Genomic DNA, 23,207 nt, shown 5'->3' with positions numbered 1-23,207 from the left:
TTTTTCGAGGAACTTTCATATTGTTTTCCATAGTGGCTGTACCAATTTACAGTGCCTCTAGCAGTGTATGAGGGTTCTTTTATCTCCGCATTTTCTCCAACATTTGTTATTACTTGTCCTCTTGACAACAGCTATTCTAACAGGTTTGAGATGGTATCTCATAGTGGTTTTGATTTGCATTTCTCTAATAGCTAGAAATGATGAGCATCTTTTCATATGTTTCTTGGCCACTTGTATGTCTTCTTGGAATTCAGTCTTCTGCCCATGTTTTGATTGGATCATTTGTTTTTTTGTTGTTATTGAGTTGTATGAGTTCTTTGTATATTTTGGATAATAGGCCCTTATCGAAGGCATTGCTTACAAATATATTTTCCCATTCAGATGGTTGTCTCTTTACCTTGTTGATGGTTTCTTTTGCTGAACAGAAGCTTTTTAGTTTGCTGTAGTCCCATACATTTATTTTTGCTTTTACTTCCCTTGCTTTTGATGTCAAATTCATAAAATCTTCTTTAAGTCCGACGTCCTTGAGTTTAGTTCCTGTTTTCTTCTATGCGTTTTATTGTTTCAGGTCTCATATTCAGGTCCTTAATCCATTTTGAGTTAATTTTGGTGTGTGGTGATAGACAACAAAGTAGTTTCATTCTTGCGGGTGGCTTTCCAGTTTTCCCAGCACCATTTATTGAAGAAGCTTTCCTTTCTCCACATTATGCTCAGAGAATATAGTTGGTATGATTTCAACCCTCTTATATTTGCTGAGGCTATCTCTATTTCCCAGTATGTGGTCAATCTTTGAGAATGTTCCATGTGCACTAGTGAAGAATGTATAAACAGCTGTTTTGGGATGAAAGGTTCTGTAGATGTCAATTATGTCCAGTTGGTCTAATGTGTCATTTAAGGATGTTATTTCCTTATTCATTTTCTGTTTGGATGATCTGTCCATAACAGTGGTGTATTTAGGTCCCCTATTACAATAGCATTTTGGTCTGTTTCTCCCTTCAGTTCAGTTAGTAATTGCTTTATATATTTCAGGTTTCCCTGATTGGGAGCATAGATATTAATGTGTTATGTCTTCTTGGTGCATGATTCCCTTTATCACTATGAAGTGTCCCTCAGTATCTTTCTTTACCTTTTTTATTTTGAAGTCTATTTCGTCCAATATTAGTACTGCTACTTCTGCTTTTCTCTGAATGCCATTTGCTTGAATATCATTATCCATCCTTTCACTCTGAGTCTATCTTTGTCTTTGGAACTGAAATGTGTCTCCTGGAGGCAGTATATGGTTGACTTTTGTTTTTTGATCCAATGTGCAATTCTGTGCCTTTTTATTGGTGAGTTCAGTCCATTTACATTTAGGGTGATTATTGAAATATGAGGTCTTCTTATAGCCATTTTGTCTTTTGCTTTCTGGTAGCTCGGCGTTTCCATTGCTTCCTAATCCTTGTGTTTCTTTTTTCTGTATTTTGGTAGGGTTTTGTGGGTTTTCTCTCTGGTCCTTCTTGTTTTATGTTAAATACTTCAGTTCTGAAGTATCTTTGGTGTGCGGTTACCATTATGAATATGTAAAAAATAGTTATATACATACAGTCGTCCATTTTCTGCACGGCGTGACGTATCTCCATTTTCCTTTGCAAATTTGGATCTTTGAATCTTCCCCTTTCCAGTGTCTCAATTTGTCCCTATGTATGCTGAACGTTCATTACTGTCTTGTTATAGTAAATCTCTTCTTATTGTTTAAGCTTATAATGCCATGTTTTTAGTAAGGGTTGTACTCCTCTGCCTCTATCTGCCTACTAGTTGTCTTACTCCTAATTATGCATTTTTTTAATTATGGTTTTTTGGGCTTTTTTTTGTCATTTTGTTTTAGGTGAGCTGACTCCTTTCAGTATTTCCTGTAATGCAAGCCTCATAGTGGAGAATTCTCTCAATTTTTGTATGTCTGGAAAGGTGTTTATTTCTCCTTCATATCTAAAGGAGAGCTTTGCTGGGTACATTATTCTTGGCTGGTAGTTCCTTTCATTTAATAGTTTGAATATTTGATTTCACTCCTTTCTGGCTTGTAAGGTTTGTGCTGAGAAGTCCAACAATAATCTAATGGGTTTTGCTTTATAGGTTACCATCTTCTTTTTCCTGGCTGCCCTGAGAATTTTTTCTTTGTCATTGGGTGTTGATAATTTTAATACAATGTGTCTTGGTGAAGGCCTTTTTGGGTTGAGATAATTGGGTGTTCTATTGTCTTTCTTAATTCTAAACTCAAGCTCATTCCTTAGATTTGGGAAATTCTTGTCAACTATTTGTCTGAAAATGCTTTCTAATCCCTGCTCCTTTTCCTTCACTTTGAGAATGCCCATTATTCTTATATTTCCTCTCCTGATGGTATCAGCTATTTCTTGTATTTCTCTTCCATTCTTTTTCATTCTTCGGTTTTTCTCTTCTTCCTTTTGATTTTTTCTAGATTTCTGTTTTCAATATCACTGATCCTTTCTTCCATTTGGTTGACTCTATTTCCCAAGCTTGTTATTTCATTTTCCAACTCTTGCAGTGTGTTCTTTATCTCCAGAAGTTCTATTTGGTCCTTTTTAGGGTTTCAATCTCCTTACTAAAGAACTCATTCTGCTCATCTGGTTGTTTTTTCAATTTCTGAAATTGTTGATATGACTCGTTCTGGAACTCACTGAGTTCTTTCAGAAGTACCATCTTTAATTCTCTGTCATTTAAGTTGTATATTTCTATGTCTATAAGCTTATTTTCTGGAGATTTTTCTCCTTTCTTTCTTTCTTTCTTTCTTTCTTTCTTTCTTTCTTTCTTTCTTTCTCTTTCTTTCTTTGTCACCTTGGTTGTTCATGTTTTTTAATGGACTATTTCTCCACCTGGGCATTAATGGAAATGTATTCTTTTGTTTTTTCCAGAAATAAGAATTATTATATAGAGGTCTCTCTTTAGCCTGTTGCAAAGAAGGTGTTTTTCTTTTGATTTCCAGTAGGTGGGATCTAAGCCTCTTGGATCTCTGCTTTATAAAAAGTCTTAATAATGCTTTTTTTTCCTTATAGATATTCAATCACACTTGCTACCCTCAGTCTCAGTCTCTGTCAGTGTTAGCAACAGTTTCAGTAGCATTCACTGAGATTCTCTGGAGCTCTGCAGTGTTTGGCTTGGAGGATGTGACGGGAGGGGCTCTCTGGGTTGGGGTATGGGGGCTGCAGCTCAGCCTTGTGTTTTGCAACCATGGCTTCTAAAAATCAACTGTTGTTTCTCTGCCGTCCTCGCTTCTCTGCCATCCCCTTTCTCTGCTTTCTGCCCTGAACCATGGGTACTGCCGTTGAGTGAAGCTCACAGTACTCCCATGCAGGACTGTTCAGGGAACCCACCATACCTTCTCCCCTCCCCCTCCTCCTGCAGGGAGCTCTGGCTGCGAGAGGCAGCTTCTTTGTTTCTCCCAGTCTACCACCTGACTCCCAGGGTTCTGATCTGTGGTAGCTCTTATGCGCAGATCCCACACTCAGACATGCCGATGGGCAGTTTGGGTGTTTTTTGTTGAGTTTTAGATGTTCAGCTTATTGTTGTTTCAAGTGGAGAGATCTGGGGATGTCTCTCATTCTGCCATGTTTCTCAGTAATTCAGTCCTTGCTTTTCATCACTTTGAATATTTTGTGCCAATCCTTTCAGGCCTGTAAAGTTTCTGTTGAGAAATCAGCTGACAGTCTTATGGGAGCTTCATTGTAGGTAACTAACTGTTTTTCTCTTGCTGCTTTTAATATTCTCTCTTTGTATTTAAATTTGGAATTTTAATTATGATGTGTCTTGGTGTGGGCCTCTTTGGGTTTATCTTGTTTGAGACTCTGCCCTCCCTGGGGTTGTATGTCTATTTCTTTTGCCAGATTAGGGAAATTTTCTGTCATTATTTCTCTAGCTATTTTTTCATGTAGTCTCCAGCTAGTTCTCTTTCCCCTCTTTACAGCCAGACATACTTTTGTGGTTGTAGTGTCTGCACACCCAACAGCTTACTAGTTTTCTTCCTACATTTATGGCCATTCTTTCTGTAGATGTCCCCTTCCTCTACTTGGCCATGAAATAAAATGCTGTAGTTCCTCAAGGCTCAGTTCTCTACCTTATTCATGTGACATTTTGTCCCTGAAGGGTCTCATCCTACATGTGAGTCCTGAACAACAGTGATTCTCAAACACATACATGAACAGACCAGAGTCATATCTGTAGAGTGAACTGCCTTTGTGCATATCCATCAGGATATCTGATAGACACCTGACCCTTAGCATGTCCACAATCAAACTCAGCACTTTTTGCCTATCCCCAAACATTCAAATGTCCACCATGACACCCCTGTTATCTTTGACACCTCTTGTTCTCTTGCTACTCTATATTCAGTTCGAATCCATCAATTTTACCTTTTACATCTATTATCACAACCATATTCCTCTACCACTCTCATCCAAACCACCATCATCTCCCTCCTGGACCACTGCCATAGCCCCCTACTGGTCACCCTGCCTCTATTCTCTAACCTGCTCTTTCTAGTATGGCCAGAATAACATACTTAAAAATGGAAATTTTGAAATAATCTTATCTTGTTGACCTTTCTCCCATCTCTCAAAAATGCATGAATATCCTTCTATTGTTGTAAGACAAAGTTCAAAGTTCTAACATGGCCTAAGAGGTGGGGCAGAGTGACTCCTACTCACTTCCTCCAGCTCATATTGAACTATGCTTTTTTTCCTAATGATACTTGGCCTCCTTTCATTTCCTCAAAGTACAGCCTTGCAGCCAGAATATACTGCTTGGACCCCTTCTTCACTGACATAGCTCTACTCATCCTGTAGATCATAGCTCAATCATCATTTCCATGGGGATGTCTTCCCTGACTTCCCAGAGAAGGTCAAATCCTCCCGTTACACACTCTTATAGCCTTTCTTTCATATCACTTATCACACTTGTTACTTCATTTTTATTTATTAGATTAATTAATGTCTGCACCCCCCAAAAAACAACTGAAAACCACAAGAGGAAAGGAATCAGGTCTGTGTGAGTTTGCCATTGCACCCCAGAGCCCAGTATACCTGAGGGTTTCAATTCATATTTGCAGAAAGAATAAATGAACATTGCAGTTAATGGCCCATAACAGTGATTCTTACAAAACCTTTTTTATGAACCTGGGACTTAAATACACCACCATTCCTAATATATCTTTAGAATAACGCCAAGTCTAATTAAGAACTAGCACTTACACAAATGTTACATTGACATTTAAAAAAACTAAAAATACTACAGACGGTAACCCCAAGATGACCGGGTAGAGGTCTAAAGGGTTATTTGTATTGCATTTAACATTTCCCCATAGAAACAAGTTGCAAAGTTCTAACCCAGTTCACAAAACTTATCTATTCCATGAAGAAGCGAGCATTTTACTGATAGGAGCTTTATGATCACTGCACCTTTGAGCCATGAATTCAGGGTACTTCTTAGTCCAGAGAAACCCTCAGCTCTAAACTCTGCATCCTTCAGCCCCTCCAGCCTTGAAACTTTAGGATCTCTCTTGGTCCTAAAGCTTTCTGAGACATGTGCAAAGCAACAGGTAAGATATTGACAGAAGGAAAGCCAAAACAAGATCTGCTGGCAGCCAGAGAAAAAATAAGGGAAATCTACAGAAAAAGAGATGTTGCTGGTGATGTGGGTGGGTGACCCATGGACAGGGGTTAGAGAGAGTGGGCTCTGGCAGATAGAATACACAGGGCAAGCAGAGTGTGGGGAAGCAAACTTGATATCCATGTAACATCACGAACTCTGCCCATCTGTCACCAACAGCACTCAGTTCTTAAACGTTTTCACCCAAAGTGAAGACAATCTGCCAAAAATATCAATCCTAAATTCATTAGAAATAAATTTTTAATCATACCTTTGTTCCATTCCAGACAGAAAGAAGCCAAACAGCACAAAAACAGCTCCTTAGTGAAAAGAGAAACAGAGAGAGATTGAAATCTTCTTTTAATGATGTTTAGAACTTCTAGAATGACTGAGGGCTGGAAATTTCAATTTGCTTGGTAAAATATTCGATTTGATTTCTTTGGAGCCAGAGAACCTTTCCAAAAGCAATTTGAGAGCACAGCAGGCTAGCTGGGCTTCTGGTCACATGAACACTTGGCCAGCTGATGTGGACTTCAGTTGTTATTATCTATCAGCCAACCTTTCTGTTATCTTCCTAGCTCCACCCATTAGAACCTAGTAACCTTAGATAAATTCCTATTTTCCTGCCAGTACCAGTGTGTGTGTGTGTGTGTGTGTGTGTGTGTGTGTGTGTGTGTGTGTGTGTGTTGTTTGTAGACCAATGAGTGGGGCGACAGAGAAGAAACCATGAAGGAGGAATTAATACTACCCCCAACTTTCATACTCTTTTGAAAGTGAGTCAGCCTGTCACGTACATATACTTTGTTTCCTTTAATCAATAAGAATAATTGCTTTATTAGCAAGGAAAGAATCTTGTAGAATATTTACCAGCAGGGTGTTGAGTTTAGCTCTGGCCTCAGTTCATTCTTGATTCCTACACTCCTCTGTATTTCTGTTTTCCCAGTCCCTGGATTCCAGACCAGTGTCAGTTCAAGGTCCGAGTCTGAATCTCCTGAGAAGTCTGTAATCCTCTTCTTGGTTTATTTCTCCCTATTTGACAAATAGCCTATCTCTTATCTGGTCACTATTTCAGCTCTAGAAGGCATGCCTTTCATGCTTCTTTAAACAAGTACAATAAAGTGAAGGACTCGCTGACATTTTGTCTGTCCATCAAGTTTTAAAAACTCATCTCAAGTCCTCCTTCCTTCATTAAAGTCAATTACTCCATTTCTCACTGATTTTTCTTTCTCTTGAATTCCTAGAGAATTCTGCACCTCACAATTTGCACTTTAGAAAAAAGATAGTAATATTAAAGTTTCTAAATGTTTTAATTTATGTTAGGCTTGTCAATTAGATGGTAAGCTTCTAGACACCCAGGAATGTGATTTAGGTCTTGTATTCACCACAGTGCTTACTCGTGGTAGATCCCAGGTGAAATAGCAGAAGAATCTTTTTAACCAAACCTGTCCTAGTTGAAAAAACATCTGTTAAGAGGATAAAAGACTTCTAGATAAGACAATTCTAGGTAATACCTGGCCCTGAACATATTCTTTTCCTTCCTAAATCAAGGTCTCTCAAACTCTTCCTTCCCTAGTTCTAGAAGATATCACGTGATATTTTTTACATTGAGGTATAACTTAGAGTAAGTTGCACTAACCTTTAATATACGGTTCTATGACTTTTTTATACCCATGTAACTACCTCCAACATCAAGGTCTAGAACACTTCTAGTACTGCAGCAAACACCTTCCCAGTCAAACAGTAATCAGTCTTCTGATGTCTATCACCATAGATTAGTTATTCTTCCTCTTGGATTTCATATAAATGGGGTCATGCAGTTATATATATGGTCCCTTTCTCCCATCATTTTGACTGTGGTATTTATTCATATTGTTAGACATAAAAGTGTTGTGTTCCTTTTTGTTGCTGTATAGTATTCCATTGTGCAAATACATTACATTTTATTATCTTACTATTGTTAGATATTTGGATTGTACCTTGTTTTGGCTCTTATGATTAAATATGCTATAAACATTCTTGTGCATAACTTTTGGTGGACATGAGCACTCGTTTCTGTTGGAATATACCCACGAGTGGTATTTCTGGGTCAAATGGTATATGAACCTTAAACTTCAGTAAGTACTGTCTACATATTTCCCAAAGGGACTGTACTCCTATCAGCCAATGCAAAAAGAAGTCCTGTTGCAATATCATAGCTTTTTGCACCAGACATTTTTGCAGTGGTTTTAGTCTACTGGACATTGCTAGTTGCACACTAAGCAACTATGAACTTTTCTGATTGGTATATCAGTCCTAATACAAGTATATGGACAGCTCAAATAAACTGGCACCTAAAGGTATGGTATAAGGACCAGATGCAGCCCCAAAGTGAATCTAAATCAGGTAAAAAAGGAGAACAGACAGTAAAAATCTGTTATTTACTACTGGCTGAAGGTGAAACAAATGTCTGAGATAAGAACTACAGTTAGTTGAAAACAGAATGGCACTCCCTAGAGTTCATATTTTATTGCTAGAAGTGGGAAGTTTGCATAGATATTACAAATTTAACAAATTCTATATAAGCTTCACTTAAAGAAAGGAAGCAGGAAACCACTGGAAGAAACTGTATCCTGACATGCACAATTGCTAAGGGAACCCACATCAACTGCTAAGGGAACCCACATCAACTGCCAAGAGAAATCTAGGCAGGTGGAAGAATCACTAGACACATGAGGAACATTCACTATCAGAAATAATAACAAATTGAGCAATCAGAGCAAAGATCTATCTCCCCAAGATGGATTTGTTAAAGGAAATAGGAGATTTAAAATAGTTTTCATTTGTGATATTGAAGTATAAATATTGCCATTTTAATAGTAAGAGCTTGAATTCAATCCACTGAAATCTCATAAGGCGAGAACAGGTTTAGTGACAACTTTGGATGAAGGACTTCTAGATAAGACAGAGAAACAAAGAAAACTTTAGAACTCAGGTGAAGAGAGTCCTGGCATGAGCACAGACAGGAAGAGAGTGGAAGATGAGAAGAGAGGCAGGCCTATGACCGGAAGGACTCTGCTGAGAAGGAGGGTGGTGAGAAGTTCCTGATGGTGGGGAGCTGAAGGACTTCTAAGAGCAGTAGGTACTCTCTGGAGGGCTGTGAGATCACTCCTTTTTACACCTTCAGCAAAGAGGGCACCACACAAGGTGAATGGCTTTTGGGAAACACAAGGGAAAGAGGTGTCCGGGCAGGATGGGCTGTAAGAAGGAGTGAGATCAGGAGATCACTGATCAGAGAAAAGTGCTTAACCACAAAACAAAACCCTTCAGAATTACACACACACACACACACAAGGCCACACACACACCCCTAGGGAAGGCATTAAATTTCTAATTGGGTATAGAATTGTGAGTTAGACATTTTATTTAAATCTCAAAGGACAGGGAGACCTTCAGGAAGATTTTGCATAGATGAAACAATAGCTATGAGAAAGGGGCATTGAGAAAACAAAAAGTTTTTAAAAAATAGACCATGAGTGCAAAATTAAAACAAAATCAGTAGAGGCTTTAAGAAGCATGTATACCCTAACCAAAATCTGGAATCTATGAAATAGGAAAATCAATTTAAGGAATCTTCCAAAGTACAGAAGTGGGAGGTGGGAGGAAGAGTTAGTGAGGGAGGAGGGAGAGGAGAGAGACAGGAGAGAGAGAGAGAGAGAGAGAGAGAGAGAGAGAGAGAGAGATTATTAAAAAAAGAAAACAAAGAAAAATATGTAACTAATTTCTGTATAATAGGAATTCCAGAATGAGAAAAGAGAACAAAAGAAGATGAAATAAGAAAAAAGAAAAAATTTTATCAGCTGAAGGAAAACTTGATTTCAAATTTAGAGGATAATAAATTTGATATTATAGATAATCTGATGAAATTATAAATCACTCAAAAAATTCTACAAGAAATCCTACAATCTTCCAGACTACTTCCCCACCCACCCTCCAGCCTCCATGAAAAGACTCCCCAAATCAGGTGCCCACCAGGTAAAAGAAATCTGCTGACATCTGCCCTCTATTTTGCCAGCTAAATGTCAGGGGACAAAAAAGTGATGGTAACACAATTCTGAGGGAGAATTCTATAGACTAGGGGTCCCCAACCCCTGGGCTGTGGACCAGCACCAGTCCCTAGCCTGTTAGGAACTGGGCTACACAGCAGAAGGTGAGCAGCAGGTGAGTGAGCAAAGCTTCATCTGTATTTGCAGCCATTCCCCAGCGCTAGCATCACCGCCTCAGCTCCACCTCAGATCATCAGGTATTAGATTCTTACAGGAACACTAGTCTCTGGTGCCAAAAAGGTTGGGTACAGCTACTATAGACTAACTGTGATTCAAGCATGGCTGTAAAATGCAACCCTTTTCAGACTTACAAGGACTCAGTATATACACTTTTCAACCATGCCCTCAGAAAACTGGTTCCATGGTATCCTAATCCTCTCTGACTCAAACTCTAGAACACAAGCTTCATCTCCCAGAGGAGCCCTCCAGACTTCCTAGTAGACAAGTTTTCTGCTCCTACTCTTACCCACACAATACCTACCACTTTTCTCTAGTTCTCTAAACATTGTCCTCATAAAAACCTCTCAGAGATGATGACCTCTTCTAGCAACCGCTCTCCTTTTTTCTTTCCAGTTGCCAAGTTCCTTATTACTCTTACGCCTTCTCTCCACCTCCTAACTTTATTCTTCCCCTGTGGCCACCTGGCTTCTTCCATCGATCCCCTGGAACAGATGCCATTGGTAGGTAGCCTGCACGCCGAGAAGGGCCGTGAGCACTGGCAGTCCATATCTTATTAGCTTCATTATTACACTCAGTGTTGTCGCCTACCACCTTCTTGAAATGTTCTTCTCTCTAGAAATTGGCAGGTGAAGTGTATACTCTCCTGGGTCTCCATCACTCTGTTATTATCTTGTTTTTCTCTTCTTCTGCCTGACCTTAAATGTTCCTGTTCCCCAGGCTTCCTTGCTCCACTGCTCTTATTACAGAGCCTGTGTCTGTCTCTAATAGAGACTGTATTGTCTCCAGAGATTAAAACTTACTGAAGTGAAAAGAGGGATTTCCTGAAGGATCCAAGAATAGCTCAAAGAACCCAAGAATCAGAACCCATCTGGCCTCTTACAGGGCTGGAACCTCTGGCTCTCGAGTCAATGTAGGGAAAATCCTCATCCCACTTTTCCTGTGTTTCTTTGGCATGTGAAGGAGGAAGACTAATCTGAATGTCCAGACATGCATACAAAGGGTAAAGTGCATGAGTGGGCCATAGAGGAGTGGGGGCAATAAGGGGGGCAGGACTGGGGTTCTTTCTAGACTACTTGTTGAACTAGGAAACTCTTCTGCAAGCCCAGTCATAGCTCTGCAGACACACTGAAACATACAAGGCTCCAAACAGAAATCCAGGATGGGAGACTTAGGGCCCCACATAAGCCTCTGTCCTTATTATGTTTCATAGTCCAATTTTTATCAAAAAAGCCTGCACTGGGATTTATAGGGTACTGTACTGATTAAGAAAATCATGATTTCTTCCTTTTTGTAAGTGGATCTTTATGTGCATGCTCTATTTTCTAGAACCTAGAGAGCTCTCTAAGTTGCAATAGTGAAACTCAAATTCATTCTATGACTGTGTCAGACTACAAACTCCAGAAAACAGGCACCAAACTATCTTTTTCTTATTACCTATATCTGACAAAGAGTCTGGACCAGAGGCACACAGTAAATATGTAATAAATATTGGTTCAACAAAGAGGTCCTTAGCATATTCCTTTCTTAGAAGTATGAACTAGTTTGCTTCTGTAATACTCATGTCCTTCGGGTCCTGCTTCTATTTTCTCTCCCTACAAACATCTTTCTCAATTTCTCATTCACAGAATCTCACATAAGTATCAAATATTTTTAAGTATTTTGAAATTTCAGAAAAACAAATAAATATGGAATGACATTTCCTAATCAATATTAATTACATCCTTTGCCAGTACGGAGGAAAATTCTAATGTAATTGTTTCATTGAATTAGTTTAATTGCCATTTTTGTACAAGATTTAGGAGTAACTGGATAGAGCTCTTTGTTATTTTGCTCATGGCCTGTGCAAATGGCTGTGTCCTATCTGACAAGAAGGAGATGCAGAAGAAGTGAGCATTGATCCTTCTCCTGTGGAGAGCTGTTGAGTTGTTCATCTTCCCTTCTGGATCAAGGAGAAAGTTAAGAGGGAGTTTGTTTTTAGTCATTCCTGATTGCATCAAGAGTTTGTTTTTAGTCATTCCTGATTGCATTTAAAGGGGTTCAGAAGAGACTCTCAGTGGTTTCCAACTTCCTTGAGGATAAAGTCCAAAATCTTTAGCATGGCCTGTAATGTGCATCCTGGTCAGGCTTGTGCCTACCTATCCAGCCTTATCTCCCACCATACTCCCCATCCCTCTCCCTACTCTGGCCAGTGCGACCTTCTTATAGCTTTTCTAATGTTCATGGACTTTCTCATTTCAGTGATTGTCTCTGCTTGAATGTTCTCCCTCTCCATCTTTGGCTGGCTACTTCCTCCTACTCACTACTCATATTTCAACTTAAATGCCACTTCATCTAGAAATCTCTAATACTTAAGGATTTGGTTAACCCCTAATATAAGATCCTATATCAGGAGGAACTTAGCATTTTTCTTTCTTAACATCCACTACGCCTGTTATTAGTTATTCAGTGTCTGTTTTCATTCCCAGACATTAAGCTAAATGAACGCTGGAGCAGTGCCCATCTTGTTTGTGACTCTGTCCCCAACACTTAGCATGCTGCATATTTTTAAATAAATAAATGAATGAATATACTGATTGCTATAAAAACAGCTAAAAGGGACACCTGAGCCAGTTGTCACAGGTAAATGAAGGTCAGGCCTCTTCCAAATCTATCTTACTATAATTTCTAGTGGAAATACAGTCAAAATTGGAGGGAGGTTTATAGAAAGAGCTGGATGTTTGTAAAGGGCAGGTATATCTTCAGAAAACAGCTAATAAGAGCCAAATATGTTTTAGAAAAACTATTGTTATTCTGAAGTTTTAAATATAAAATACAACAGGATCTAGGGTGTGACAATATCCAAAAATTCTGGCCAGAAGTATTTGTTATATTAGATAAATTTATGTTGCGTATTATTAGCTAAGTAAAGGTGTGGTAGGATTGACACAATCCATGGGATGAAGCGTTTGAAATTAGCTCGCCCCATAAATCAATACAGCCTGGATCTAGGAGTTATACCTTTATACAAACATTCTGACCTAGAGAAAAAAAGCAATCTATAAGACTTTTAAAATCATAGATGCTCAGAGCTGAAAGGGACCTTGTATTATCCAGTCCAGCCCAACCACACTGTTCTTCTGCCCTCCCCCACCCCTGGCACGTTGTACAAGCGGTTAAGTCACTTTCCTAAGGTTATGTGTCCAGTTAATGGTAAATATGGTGATAGAAACAAAACTGAATTATTTCTGATTCTTGATTCCAAAAACACTAATTTCATGGACTTTAAAGGTTTATTCAAACTGATTAGAAGGTTTTCTAGAAACTGTTAGCTTGCGCCAACCTCTGATTCTGATTTACCAAATAGCATATCCTGCATAAAGAAAAACCTGTAGGTGTGCTAACCCCAATAACTTCCCCTCACCACCCACACTGCTGAAAGGCTTCGGAGGTGATCAAAGTAGCAACTTAAAGTAACTCCTTGACATGATGTTCTGTTTTGTGTCATTATACAACATTGTTCCCATCTGTCCATTCTGAGTTCTGGGAAAAATCAGTCTCCTGAGAAACTTTTTATGTTTTAAAAAATCACACAAGATGATCCAGTAATTCTACTACTAGGTATATCCAAAAGAATTTAAAGCAGAGACTCAAACAGATACTTGTGTACTAATGTTCAGAGCAGCAGTATTCACAATTGCCAAAAGGTAGAAATAACCCAAGTGTCCATCAACAGAATGGATTAACAAAATGTGAGATTATATAAATTATGATATATATATATATATATATATATATATATACACATACATACATATATATGAATTGTGATATTCATATATCACACTAATACATATGAATATTATTAAGCCATAAAAAGGAATGAAATTCTGATTCATACTACAACATGAATGTAACTCTAAACATTATGTTAAGTGAAATAAGCCAGACACAAAAGGACACATATATTGTTCAATTCCACTTGAATGAGATACTTAGAATAGGCAAATCGAGGCAGAATGTAGAATAGAGTTATCAGGGGCTGGAGGGAGTGAGTAATGGGGAGTTGTTACTAAATGGCTACTACAGAGCATGAAAATGCTCTGGAAATGATAGTGGTGAAGGCTACAGAACTTTGTAAATTTACTTCATGCCACTGACTATATATTTAAAATGATTAAGATGGTAAATTTTATGTTACATATATTATATTTTTAAAAATTTACTCAGCAGCTTCCAGTTCCAGGCAAGATGGAATCTTAAAACACGGTAATCTATAAGAAGGTACACAAAGAGAAACAGAGAAACAAGAAAAAGAGGAAACAAACAAAAAATCAAAACAAAAGAATGGCAGATATAAGCTTTAACCTATCAACTATTACCTTCAATATAAGTCATCTAAATATACCAATTAAAAAATAGAAATTGGCAAAGGGGATAAAAAAAATATGACCCAACAATATGCTGTCTATAAGAAATTCATTTCAGATATACTACAGGTAGATTAAAAGTAAAAGGAGAGACAAAGACATGCCATGCATAAATTAAGCAAAAGAGCAGGATTTGACTGTATTAATATCAGTGTAATCAGTAATCATGAATTTTGAGCCAAACTTTGAAATTTTAACTTGTGGATAGAAAAAGTCAATATTTAAGGCTAAATAGATTTGTATTACTACTTTCTAAACAGGCTAAAGTCAAAAAAGCGCATTACCTTATTCAGTTCTCCCCCTAATAAAACATCAGTGCCCTCTTCCAGTGATGCATAGAGACTGAAACACGCTTGGATGAGAACGAATACACACTTCTGTTGTGGCAGTTGGCTCCTGTGATGCAGAATGTTGCAATCACATTGTACCAGTCACGCACCTGTACCAGTTACACACACCCTTTCCAGGTTGCTGTGGCCCTCCTAGGATTGACTCCACTCTTGTGTATATTGGGAACCAAAGTTCAACAGTGACTTAAAAGAAAGTGAGAACAGAGCGCTGCTGTCTATGGAGTGACACTCTGATCTGATGCACAGGGCAAGGCACCATCTGGCATCTGAATAAGAGAAGTGCTTATCAGGCCTGAGAACTTCTTCACCTCTTCTTACTAATGCTATGAAGACTGTGGCAATGGGTATATCATCTTCTTTCTTTGTGAGGCCTAGTTTCCAAGCTACCTAGAACTTAATTTCTTACGTAACCATGGAGAGGCAAGATTTTTAGTTGAAAATGGGTAAATATTGTATAAGTATAAATATAATTTCCAGGATCAGAAATTAAACGTAAAATTGTGAGGGGGAAAAACCAATTTATGTATCCTTACAGAGCTAAACTTGAATAATATATGATATAAACTAAAATGTAATGAGTGGCACTTGCAAGAAATGTGGATATCCTGTTCAAACAGTCAGGTATTGTGTTAAGGTTTTACACCTAGAGGTCATAACTTATTATTAGTTTCCTGGGATTTGCATAACAAGTTATCACAACTGGGTGGCTTAAAATAACAGAAATGTATCCTCCCATAGCTGTAGAGGCCAGAAGCCCAAATCAAGGTATCAGGAGGGTTGGTTCCTCCTGGGGGCTCTGAAGGTGAATCTGTCCATGGCTTTCTCCTAGCTTCTGTGCTGGCAATCCTGGTGTTCCCTGGCTTGAGGTTCATCACTTCAGTCTCTGCCTCCATCTTAACATCGCCTTCTTCTCTGTGTTTCTCCTCTCCTGCCTGCTTTCTTCTCTTCTTATAAAGAGAGATACCTTTTGATTTAGAACCCACCCAGATCATCCAGAATGATCTCTTCTTAAAATCCTTAACTTAATATATCTACAAAGACTCTATTCCCATATTAGGTTACATTTAGAGGTTCTGGGTGAAAATATCTTTGGGGGATGGGGCAACCATAAAATCCATCACAGCTTATTTGTATAATTTTAGTTTTGGAGGAAGACTACCAGAACAGAAACATAAACAGAAGGCAAATAAAAGCTAAAAATACAAAAACGTAGTTTTCCTGGGCAGTTTCGAGTTGGCAGATGTAAGTGGCTTGTGGGATCCTCTTTAAAGACTGACCCGAGATAGAAACATTACTAATAGGGTTACCACATACTTATCAACTAAAGCCTGTCACCCTCCTCGTTTCTTCTCATAGAATTTAGTTTTAGAAAACAAATGTTTTTGATGGTAATGTACTGCGATATATAATTATTTGAGAGGGGAGAAAAGCATAAATAAGCAGCCTAACAGAGTGTGGGGTGCCATCTACTAAATTTAGATTGTTTCTGGTTAGGGGGCGGGCTAAATGCTTGAATGGATCCTCTTGCTAAAACAACAAAACCTGATAAAAATCTTAAAAGAGTCAAGACGTTATCAAGAAAGTAAGGAATGCTCAAACCAGGGACTAAGTGAAGACAAGAAACTCTATAGGGGTATTGAGTGAGCACTGTTGCCAGCTATTTCCCAAACAAAGTGAAGTGGAGGTGGGGATTCAGAATTGCACTCATAGCCTCAAACGGCTCCAGAGACACAGAACAGAGCCTGCCCAAATTGTAAAAGTCTAGTAGATCTTCCCCCTAAAGTTGGGATCCCAGTGAATTAAGCCATCAATTTAAGAATGAACTTAGAAATAAACTAGTATTACTCCTCAACACCTTACTTCTCCAATCTCACCCTCAGCTCCAGGATACGAGAAGAAAAAACTATACCTATTAGCTCAAATTTTAGTGCTAAGTAGAAGGAAGAAAACAACACAACAGAATCAGGGCTTCATACATATGTTCAGCCTGAATTCACACTACCTGGGAGAATAGGAGAAACCTCTTGTTGCACATTTAATTTAGAGTGACCCTAGACCAGTAGTTCCCATAAACCTGGAAGAAGCAAATGAAAATCCTCTCTGGAGGACCCCACCTTTAATCTGGCTAAAGATCATTTCTGCAGGTAAAATTCTTAAGCACCGAGCAGCTCATAGTACAAAATGACTAAACAGCCAAAGCACCATAAGCAAGAACCAGCTAAAACAATTATTCAATTCAATGTGCCTGAGGCCTGAAATATGTATCTGTTTACACACTTATACATATGTACATATATATAAAATAGATATCAAGCGAATTCTTACTAAGAGAACGTCGGTATAGCCATATTAACAATAGAGGAAGTATGTTTTAAGCAGCAAAATTGCCAAAGAGAGTTATTTCATAAAGATAAAAGGTACAATTCGACAGAAACCATAATAATTTTAAATTTATATAATGACCTCAAAATACATTGGCAAAACTATGGAGACTAACAGGCAAATTTAAAATCATAGTAGATTTTTAAATACTTCTCTCAGTAATTGATAGAATAAGCAGATAAAAATGTTTTTTAAAAATAAGTAAAGATAAAGAGGGTTTGATTATCACAATTAAGAAACCTGACATATATACATATATATGTAGCTAGATATCGATTGATATCGACATATAGAACATGCCACTCAACAATGACAGACTATACATTATTTTCCTGCACACACACGACGGTTATAATTGAACATATACAGTTAATCTCAGCAAATTTCTGTGGAATAAAGTCATAAAGAGACTTAATATTGCATATATCATAATGCAAATAAGTTCTAAATCAGAAACAAATAGTAAAGTTTATTGTTGGAAATTAAGAAACACATTTACATAACATATTGGTAAAAAAATAAATCATAATAGGTCAGAAATTACTTAGAGATAAACACTAATGAAAATATATATGTCAAACCTAAAAGAATCATTTGAAAGAATACTTAGAGGAAAATGCTGACATTAGAAAAGAAGAACATATGAAATTTAATGAGCTAAGTATTAATTCCAAGAGTGATGTCAGAAGCATGGCAGCATGAGGGGTCCCCTTGAAATTACAACAAACTGAACATCTACAGAGCAACAGAAAACATCCAGCCTAGCACATAAACATGTCTGAGAGATCTGCATTTCAGAGCGTGTGAAGAGTACATTCCCATAAATGCCTAGGCGGAGAAATAATCCACCAAATACCATGATCAATCAAGGTGACAAGGCAGCTCAGAACAAAAATAAAAAATCTCTAGAAAATAACTTAAAAATATAGAAATCTATGATTTAAATGACGAAAAATTTAAGATTGCTGTTTTGAAAAAATTCAATGAGATGCAAGAAAATTCTGATCGGCAGGTCAATGAACTCAGAAACAAAATTAATGAACAACAGGAATACTTTACCTAAGAGATAGAAACTCTAAAAAAGAACCAAACAGAACTTCTGGAGCTGAAGAACTCAACAAAGGGGGAAGAATGAAATAGCAAACTTAGGAAATAGAGCTGACCAGATGGAAGAAAGAATTAGTGACATCACAGACAGAAATCTGGAAATGACAATGATGGCAAAAGAGAGACTTCAGAGTGAAAAAAATGAAAGAATTGTATAAGAACGCTCTGACAACATCAGAAAAAGCAATATAAGAATAATGGGTATACCAGAAGGAGAAAAGAGGGATATAGGAACAGAGAGCCTATTCAAACAAATTGTCAAAGAGAATTTCCCAAACCTATTGAAAGAACTGGATCCTTGAATCAAAGAAGCAAACAGAACACCTAATTATCTCAATCCAAAAAAGGCCTTCTCTAAGACACATTATATGAAAACTGTCAAAAATTAATGACAAAGAAAGAATTCTCAAGGTAGCCATGGAAAAGAAAATGGTGACCTATAAAAGAAAACCCATCAGATTATTATCAGACTTTTCAGCAGAACTTTACAAGCTAGGAGGAAGTTGAAACAAACATTCAAACTATTGAAAGAGAGAAACCACCAGCTAAGAATAGTTTATCTAGCAACGTCCTTCTTTAGATATGAAGGAGAAATAAAAACCTTTTCAGACATACAGAAGCCTCGCATTACAGGAAATACTGAAGGAAGTTATTCTATCTGAAACAAAAGGACAAAAAAATACATAAAAGTATGAGTAAAATGACTAACAGAGAGAAACAGGAAATTGAAACCCTTATGAAGAACAGGGTATTATAAACTTAAATATTACATAATGGTTAAAGATCAGAAAAAATTTTAAAAGAGAAGTAGACAATAACAACTGCAACCCAGAAATGAACTCACAGCATAAATAGGAATAATTTAATGTAACAGAAACAGAAAAGGGGAGGGAGTAAATGTCTGAATCTGCAAAAGGGAATGAAGATAAGACACATGCAGAAGACAAAGGACTACTGTATATATGGAACTTTCTTTTACATAAACTTAATGCTAACCACACACAAAAAATCCAGAATTGAGACACATAACATAAAAAAAGAGGGAACAGAAGAGAAAAAATAAAAAAATACCACCAAACTAAAATAACAGACAGAAACACAGGGCAAAGAAACAATAGAGACGCTAAGCTACCAGAAAACAAAAGGTAAAATGGCTATAGGAAAACCTAATATATCAATAATCACTTTAAATATAAATGGACTGAATTCACCTAAAAAGGCACAGAATAGCGGATTGGATCCAAAAACAAACCCCAACCATATGCTGCTTTCAGAAGACACATCTCAGCTGCAAGGACAAATATAGACTCAAAGTGAAAGGGTGGAAAATGATACTCCAAGCAAATGGTATCCAGAGAAAAGCTGGTATAGCTGTACTTATATATGATGAAATAGACTTCAAGATAAAAAAAAGTAATGAGAGACAAAGGGCACTTTGTAATGATAAAGGGGACATACCTTAAGAAGACATATATTTATCAACATATATGCTCCCAATTGGGGAGCACCAAATATATAAAGCAACTACTAACAGAACTAAAGGGAAAAACTGACAAAACACAATTAGAATAGGGGACCTTATTACCCCATTGGCAGCTATGAATAGATCATCCAAACAGAAAATCAATGAGGAAATATCTACCTTAAATGATACATTAGACCAATTGGACATATTCGACATTTACAGAGACTTTTATCCCTAAACACCAGGTTAAACATTTCTCTCTAGTGCACTTGGAACATTCTCAAGGATAAACCATATGTTGGGACACAGAACTAGCCTTGACAAGTTTAAGAAGAATGAAATCATACTGAGCATATTCTCTGATTACAATACTTTGAAACTGGAGATCAACTGCAAAAAGAAAGCAGGAGAAAATACAAATATGTAGAGATTAACATATGTAGAGATTAACAGTCATTACTGAAGAATGACTGGGTCAAAGAAGAAATAAAAGGAGAGATCAAGAGATACAAAGAAACAATATAACATATTAAAAGTTTTTGGATACAGAAAAAAATGGTAAGAAGAGGAAAGTTCTTATCATTATAGGCCTATCATCTCAAGAAACAAGAAAAATCCCAAATAAACAACATTACATCTTAAAACACTAAGAAAGAAAAAAACACTAAGAAAGAAAAGAACAAATGAAGCCCCAAGTCAGCAGAAGGAAAGAGATAAACAAAATTAGAACTGAATTAAATGAAATTGAGAAGAAAAAGACAATAGAAAAAATTAATACAACAAGGAGCTGGTTCTTTGAAAAGATCAATAAAACTGACAAACCCCTGAGAGAGAAAAAAATGGCGTAGATGATAGAGGCTCTGTTCATCCCTCTGGCAACCAAATCAAAGTTGTGATGGAAACAAGAAGCAAACAGCAAGGACAATCACCTGGGATCTAGATGAACAAGCTCTACAACTAGGGAGAGAAATAAGAAATCACCCTGCAATGGCGGAATGTAGAACAAGGCGAGGAGGTGAGGCAGTCTGGTCCAGAGTGGCTGGCTGAGTGGGACAGAGGCCATAGCAGTGGCAGCTGCGGCAGACACGCCTCTTAAAGAGTCATTTTCCACAAGCGGATTTTCATGGTGACCAATAGCTCGCTCTGAGCACCAGGGGGCACCAGGGACTTACAGGGGGACACTGTCAGACTGAGGGACAGAGGAGAGACTTGCTCTGTACAGAAGTGCCAGTGGTATCCATTGCTCCCCTGATGAGCCCCACCACTTCCCAGTGTGCAGATTCAGTGCCGCCATAACTGAGACGTCATTAAATTGGATAACAGAGGTTACTCTGCCCAGAGGATTCCCTGAAACTCCACCTCCCACAACTCCCGGCCCCACCCAAGCCACATCCAGTTTTATCCTCCACCCACGAGTCCGGTGCTCCTTGCTGAGCAGTGCCAAGACTCACTGGTGGCAGCTGGCCTCGGTTTCTGATATGGTTTCTTTAGGCAACTATAAGTACAGCATCTGTGGATTGCTTACTGAATCTTAACAGGTGGCCCTGGAGGGGCACAGGCTGGGGCTAAATTTGGCCTGCAGCTGAACCCCTCTCAGGACTGTGCCACTGGACATCTACCACACAAAGCTGCACTAATAAGACCAGGAGACTTAGGAGCTTTGCTCAGAAAGATGTGGAAAGGCAGCCAAAATGGGAAGACAAAGAAGCAGAAACCATATGAGAGAACAGAACACAGATCCAGAAATAATGGAGTCAAGCAATCTAACATGCTAAGTTCAAAACACTGGTTACAAAGATGCTCAATGAACTTCTGGGAAGTGTAGATGAATTCAGTGAGAACTTTAACAAAGAGATGAAAAACATAAAAATAGAAATGGAAATTATAAAAGGGAACCAGTCAGAAATGAAGAACACATTATCTGAGATTAGAAGTATATTAAAAGGCCTAAACAGAGTGAATAAAGATGAGGATCCAATGACCTATTCAGAGGATGGGAAAGCCAAGAACACTCAATCAAAATGGCACGAAAAAAGAAGCCAAGACTCTAATAATAATTTAAGGAGCCTATGGGACACTATTAAATTTAAAAATATCCATGTCATAAATGTACTGAGAAAAAAAATAAGATGTTGAAGGGCTATTTGAAAAAATAATGATGAAAAACTGCCCTCACCTGGTGAAGAAAATAGACATAAAAACCCAGAAAACTCAGAGTCCCAAGAACCAAGAAACCAAAAAGGCCCACACCGAGACACATCATAATTAAAATGCCAAAGATTAAATTAAAAGAGAGAATCTTAAAAGCAGCAAGAGAAAGACAGTTAGTTATCTACAAGGGAGCACCCATAAGACTGGCAGCTGATTTCTCAAAAGAAACTTTGCAGGCCAGAGGGCTTGCCTCAAGATATTCAATGTGATGAAAACCCAGGACTTACAACCAAGATTACTTTACCAGCAAAGCTATCATTTAGACATGAAGGACAGATAAAGAGCTTCCCAGACAAGAAAAACCTAAAGGAGTGCATCACCATCAAGGAAATATTGGAGGGACTTCTTTAAGAAGAAGGAAAAACAAGTATCAAAAATCTAAATAAAGAATGGTGGAAGATGGCGGACTAGGTAAAAGCAGGGTTCATCTCTCCCAAGGTCCGCATTGAAATTACAACCAAATTATAAAATAATCAACGTGGAGAACCACCTGAAGTCCAGCTGATCATTACACCTACGTCTGATAATATAAAGGAGCCACATTGAAGCTGGTAGGAGGAGCAAAGTCTCAATCAGTCTGGACCCTCATCCACAGGTGGTGGAGGATCACCGAGAGGGAGAGTGAGGCTGTAGAGGCTCTCCTCAAGGAGAGGGGGGTCCTGGTCTCATCTGGGGGCTCCTCAGCCTAGGGTCCCAGCCCAGGGAAGAAGAGATTCCGATAATTCTGACTATAGAAACCAGAGGGGATTCTGGCCATCTGGGTGATATGGAAGGAGACTGAATCCTTAGACGCCCCTTTGAAAGACCTGCGCACAGGCTTTCTGACCTGCGGACACTCACCCAGGACACTGGTGGTGGGTCAGAGGCTTGCGGGGGATTCATTCGGAGAAAGTCTGCATTATCTGGTACCAGAACAAGGGCTAGAAGGGCAGCCACCATGGTGCCTTAGTCTGGCTCCCCTACCAGGCAATCTACACACCATGCCAGCTTGACTGTGCAGACCCCTCTCACAGAGCCATTAAGAAGTGCTGGTCAGAGGGGATCAGCCCGCCCCACTCAATTTGTAGATTGCCCGGGGCATTTGTTGCAGATGGGTGCCAGGCCCTGCCCTGATTCAGGGCCAAGCATTCCTAGTGGGCACCAGCACTGTGATCTGCATTTCCGAGATAGGGTTAGGCAGATCACTGCTGCCAACATGAACTTGGGTGGATATTGAGGAACTCTGGGCCAGTCTCAGGCAGCAGCTGATCTTGCTGTGATCTGGGACTTCTGCAGGAACTTGTGAACAGTTACCAAACTTGCAGCAAGACTGAAGCTGTATTTATCTGTCTGCCATTGTCTCTCTGATATCCTGCCCCAATCTACCCACAAATTGCCCCAGGCAGCCCAT

General features: G+C 38.5%; 1 protein-coding gene across 5 annotated transcripts in view; it reads right to left on the bottom strand.

Annotated features, from left to right (window-relative positions):
• The window catches only part of LOC120598328 (cytidine monophosphate-N-acetylneuraminic acid hydroxylase), a 234,473-nt gene that overhangs the window by 54,161 nt on the left and 157,105 nt on the right, over window positions 1–23,207 (bottom strand). For 4 of the 5 annotated variants that reach the window (XM_039857095.1, XM_039857098.1, XM_039857097.1 and 1 more), the window contains one exon: window positions 5,906–5,954. In XM_039857095.1, the coding sequence (XP_039713029.1) occupies window positions 5,906–5,954 (49 nt within the window). Of the gene's footprint in view, window positions 1–5,905; window positions 5,955–6,088; window positions 6,106–23,207 lie in introns of those variants that run through there. The other variant, XM_039857099.1, reaches the window with a different exon arrangement.

This window comes from Pteropus medius, unplaced genomic scaffold (assembly GCF_902729225.1).
Source record: "Pteropus medius unplaced genomic scaffold, Ma_sr-lr_union100, whole genome shotgun sequence".
Taxonomy (NCBI): Eukaryota; Metazoa; Chordata; class Mammalia; order Chiroptera; family Pteropodidae; genus Pteropus; species Pteropus medius.
Note: the sequence above shows the minus strand (reverse complement) of the source record. Positions and strands in the feature narration are given on the sequence as shown.